Source organism: Merops nubicus, unplaced genomic scaffold, assembly GCF_000691845.1.
Source record: "Merops nubicus isolate BGI_N331 unplaced genomic scaffold, ASM69184v1 Scaffold53753, whole genome shotgun sequence".
Lineage (NCBI taxonomy): Eukaryota > Metazoa > Chordata > Aves > Coraciiformes > Meropidae > Merops > Merops nubicus.
The window spans coordinates 1-5,167 of NW_008597973.1; the positions used below are offsets into that span (position 1 = coordinate 1).

At 37.9% G+C, this 5,167-nt stretch overlaps 1 protein-coding gene across 1 annotated transcript; it reads left to right on the forward strand.

Annotated features, from left to right (window-relative positions):
- Window positions 1-1,478: 1,478 nt before the first annotated feature.
- On the forward strand, window positions 1,479-4,706 carry LOC103769632 (spermatogenesis-associated protein 7 homolog; the record flags this gene model as incomplete). The annotated part of the gene is made up of 2 exons (XM_008936849.1): window positions 1,479-1,612; window positions 4,237-4,706. Coding segments are annotated over 2 exons (604 nt in total), but the record flags the coding sequence as incomplete, so codon positions are not given.
- Window positions 4,707-5,167: the final 461 nt, after the last annotated feature.

Here is a 5,167-nt window from a genome sequence, read left to right on the forward strand (position 1 = left end):
CTTTGCAGTGAAGACTGAGCTGCTAATATAAATTTACTTTATATTGTAACTTACTTATATTCTAAGTACTCTAATGGAATAGGCTGAATAAATCAACAGGCATAAAAAGAATTACTTCATATTTTAAATACCAATTGTAAGAATTGAAAGAAAAAGAGGGATTTTCCAGAGGAATGTGAGCAAGGCTTCTGCCTCTGAAAGAATCATTTCTAGTTTAAAAGGGGACTAAAATGTTCAATAAGATGGATATGCATACTTAAATCCAGTCTAACATATCTGTAGGTTTAATGTATACAGACTAAGTATTTTAAAGGTTGATTAAATATCCTCAGATTGATGTAGTTCTCAGCTGTCTAGAAGAATGTACCACACCAATCCATGAAGTTTCTTACATTTCCATGTGTTTAGTAGTGTGTGTGAAGATTGTCTACCAGAGTATGATATAAATACATTTTGAAACTGAAGAAGAAATCTGCAACGCCTTTCTGTCTGTGTGTCTGTGTCAAACAAACCATTCATACGCTTGGGTCTGTGCTAAGTGAATGAGAAATGTATCACAGAATGTAGTCAAGAGTTAAAACAGGCTTTGTTGTGTATACAGACATCAAAAGTGTACTTTTGTATATAAATTCTCTTCTTTCCCATTTGGAAGTGGAATTATTAATGTTTTTCATCAGCCTCGTTTGGATTTTTTCAACTTTGTAAACTTCATCTGTGGCACCTGGGTATTGACAATATACAAAAACTTTAGACTGTTTTATGGAAGATATCAGATGTAGGTGACTGGTAACAAACTCAAACCACAGAAAATTTGCCGTTTCTTGGGCTGCTCTCTTCATCTGATAGCACAGGTACCTAACTCATCTGATACCGTAGATAACTTCTGTGCTGCATGGGCACTGTGAACCAGGTCTTGGACTGCAGGCTGGTAACAGTTTCTCCTGCTGATCTGACAGTGGCCCTTTCACAGTGTTTACCTTTGTTTTTCATGTCCTTGATATGAACTTGCTTGTTTTCACATGGATTTCTGTACTTGAGAGTCTACTCAGAATTTTTCCATGGTATGAGCATGGATTTTTTACATGTCAAATTTACTATCAGTGGACATGGGTCTTTTTTCTGAATTAATGGATGAGAGTACAGCCAAAGGAGCTCTATATGTAACAAAACTGAGAGCAAACTTGTGAGTTTTTGAGCAAAGTGCTCTGTTAACAATACTGATCTTGGAATTCCTGCGTAATGGTGTTTTAGTTGTGAGATGAGAATACTTGTGGGAAGCTAAGATACAGCTTCAGCCATTAGCATACTCCTAGTATTTTTCACCTAAGAATTTTTTTATAATTGCTGTGTGTTGGAAGTGGAGTGTCTCTCAATGGTCTGACTGCTGAGCAGTTGGAAACCCCTATGGTGTTTTCAAACCACTTAAGACAGAAAGAATGTTTTGGTTTGGATCTGACAAACCTTGTCTCTTTCCTAAGTTGCTGACCAGCAAAGAAGAGAGAAACTGAGAAAGCAGGTAGCCCGGTGTGAAGAGGATGTGAGTGTGGGTAAAGCTGCCTCCCGGTCAAGCTCAAGAGAGAGTGGAAGGCTGCTGCCATCCGCTTTTGGAAAGGTAGATATTTTGACTTTTTATTAGATATCATAGTCCATTTGCCTCCTGTAATAGCTGATGACTGCTGTGCAGCAGCTCTAGAAGGAGAGCTGGCATATTTCAAACAGCAGAAAATAGACAAGGGTCTTCCTGGCATGTGCCCAACACGAAATGTATGTCTCAGCCTTCTGACAAAGATGGAGGAAGAGTGCTTGTGGTAAAGCTCTAGCTACCCTTGAGCTCTCTTCATCTCAGCTGAAATTCCCATATCCTCTGTGTCATTGCAGAGCTTTCTACCATTTCCTGAGGCAGAACTCTAAGCTACCACTAACCTTCCTAGCAGAAGAATCAAGCTCCTTCTATTTTCTTTCTGTATCCAAAGTCCTACTTTGGAAATACATTTTGTATCTTAACAGTATGCTACATGCTCAAACTGCAGTTATTGAAAGTAAAACAGTACTTAAAATAAGTGCTTTTATGTTGATATACATAGGATCACTTATTTTGGAGAGCATTTCATCCAGATGTGGTGTATATTTCCAAATAATAAATAAATAGCTTAATAAATTACATTCTCTTGTTCACTACTGTAAAGGAGCAATTGCAATTTAAACCAGGGTTCTTCTACTTCAATGATTAGATCCTCTGATGCATTGTGAGGATGAGTTAGCCATTCTAATTGCATTTCTCTAGCCATCAGGATATATCAATAGGTGACAGTTGGGAAACAAATTCTAAGGATGCCTATTAAAGCACAAGACAATGTGGAAGATTTTTGCCACACAATGATCGTATTATTTCTGTCACTGTTGCCATTAGAAAAAAGCTAATTATACATCCTGTATTTGTGGAACTGCTCAAAAAAAAAAAAATTGTTTTATTGAATTAGGATATTCCTGGCTCGGGATGAGATTCAACACAGTTTTCAAGTAATCAACCTTGCAATATTCTAGGTTTCCAAGGAGGTAGTAGCAAGAGCAGAATGTGGTCCCATGCTTAGTAAGCATCTTACAACATTCCAGGAAGCATGTGAAAAAAAAGAGACAAGTATAATTCTCCTGGCTTTGCCACTGTTATACTTAAATATGAGAATACAGAAGTTAAAGAAGTTACTTTCATAATGTGTAATTTCTTGCCCAATGAAATGTGGCTCTTGTAAAATATATATAGATTTAAGTTTAATGTTCATACATATGTACGTGTATAAAAATATAATAACCCTTGCAACTCTGACAAGTTCAATGTCTGACTGGATTATAAATACATGTGAACTGGCTTTGATATATGCACCTGACTATTTTCAAAAAGCTTCATTAGCATTCATTTTTTATACCTTCTGGGAAATCTCATGCCTTTATTTCATAATTTTAATTTTTCACATAGCTGCATTTATTATTATTGAATGCCGCCAGAGAGCACAGAAACTGTTTTCAATTGAGATTGTTTTGTGCAGGATAAAAGTAAAAAGTCATAAAAATAATTCCTCTAAATTATATAACACACATGACACATTTCTTAAAATGTCTCCGTGGTTCAGTTGGTGTCTCTTGTTACACGCTGAGCTGGCTGTGAAACTGAGTAGCTGTGATGTGTCTGGAGCCCGACTGGCCTGCCGGCTGTTCTCTACCAGGACTGAAACACTCAACAGTGAATTCATTATCTGCTTGTGTGTCTTTGTGAGTGTGATTTTTAAGCAAGTGTTGAAAGAATCTTTACTTAGCACTGAAAAGCTTTAGAATAGCTAAGCAGCACATTTGTGGGTATCCACTCATTTGTCTGTCAGCAAATTACTTACATATACCCCTCCTTTAATTAATTGCTCTGAGTTTTCTCACAATAGAAAAGGCTGTTTGACAGCTTATGTGGTAGTGCTGACCACGTAAGACTACGTGGTCTTTCCAACTGCTGCTGGGGGTGGAAGGCTACATCCTAGAAGAGTCTTAGCTGGAAAGTAAAATCACTGAACAGAATTAGTTCTGTTCTAACTCAAACCAGGGCATTTTATTGCGATTGTTGCCCACACCAATGAGATTTGTTTGGCTAGATCCTATACAAAATATATGGTTACTGAAAACTGCAGTTAGACATTCTTCCTAACTTCAGTTGATGCTTATACTTCAATCTGCATATAAAACAGACTTCTATTGTGCTGCTTTTGGTACGGAGGGAGTTAGCTGGCCGTAATTTTAGTCTGCAGCACAGTCCGCCTACATCTTACCTTAGCCATACCACATTTTCTACTGATTGGTCTGTATTAGTTTGTTGTGTTAACTTGTAGCCTTTTAAAGTAACATGGAATATGAGCTTGCTTCTGAGAATTGAAGTAGTTTCAAGCTCTGATGTGTTGAACAGTTAAGAAGCAGGAGCACCAATATCATTTCTGTACCATAACCTCAAATCAAGTCTATCTATTCATAAACTCAGCACGTTGCTACCTGTCCTGTTCATTCTCTATTACTTTCAATGTCTAGGTTTTAAAATCTGTTAGCATTGGGATTGCTCTGAAGCCAATTTGATTTTACAAAACTGCAAAGATTTTACATAGAAAAATTATCTCCAAGTTACTAACAATAACAGCTGGGATTACCAGCTTGAGCAAAGCTGGTAACTTGCAAAGCAATCACATCTTGTTTTCATTTTTTTAGAGTTTCTTGGAAGCAGAAGACAGAGATGGTCTCTGTTGCTGTGCTCAGCACCTATCAAGAATGCCGTCCCCTTACAGCAAGCCTGGCTTAATTTGCTCCACTCCAGTCAAATACACCCAAAAAGATTCATGGAATACATCTAATGTGTCCAACTCAAACTCAAGTCTCAGTACTTCGAGTACACCAAGAAAACGCTCTGGACTTTCCTGCAGTTGCTCCACTGGTAGTTCTGTGAGCAGCAGTCGTTCCCAGGGGTGTCGAAGACGCAACCCCAAAGTATGCAGCGGGGACCTTCTAGAAAGGCACTCTGAATTCTTTACTGAGAGACGAAAACCTTTCACTCCACGCACCCTAATATCAGATGCTAAATCTTTCTTGTCAGAGTACAGGTATTACACTCCTGCTCAAAGGAAAAAGAAAAATCACTGCAAGCAGCATGTGGAAGCTCAAACACAGACTGATTTGACCAGGTACAGAGATGAAAGCCTTAGTTTGAAACTGTGAAATTTAGATGTTAACATAACAGTATCTTCATGAAAGCAACATGTTTTGCTCTCATTTACATTTGTATAAAACGAGAATAATTATTTTGAAATTATTCTAGATACGCCTTAGCAAAAGCTAGAACAGAATGGGATTTTCCTTTTTTCAGTGGTACAGTTTGTTGTGTTCTCTCCAGAGCAACTGGTTTCATGTGTACAGATTGGATACAAAGTGCCACTAAATCCAAACCGTGGATCTGCTCGGGAGAGTCATTCCCTCTCTCCTTTCTTCGGTCTCTCTGGTGCTTAGTTGTGCTTTCTGTCTTCTAAAGAATTAGCCATTATAAGCATGAAAGTAGCTTCCCACTGTTGCCCCTGGAGTCTCATACTTTTCAATTCATTAATTAATATATTGTGCAAAGAGAGAATCAAAGAATCCTTCAGGTTGG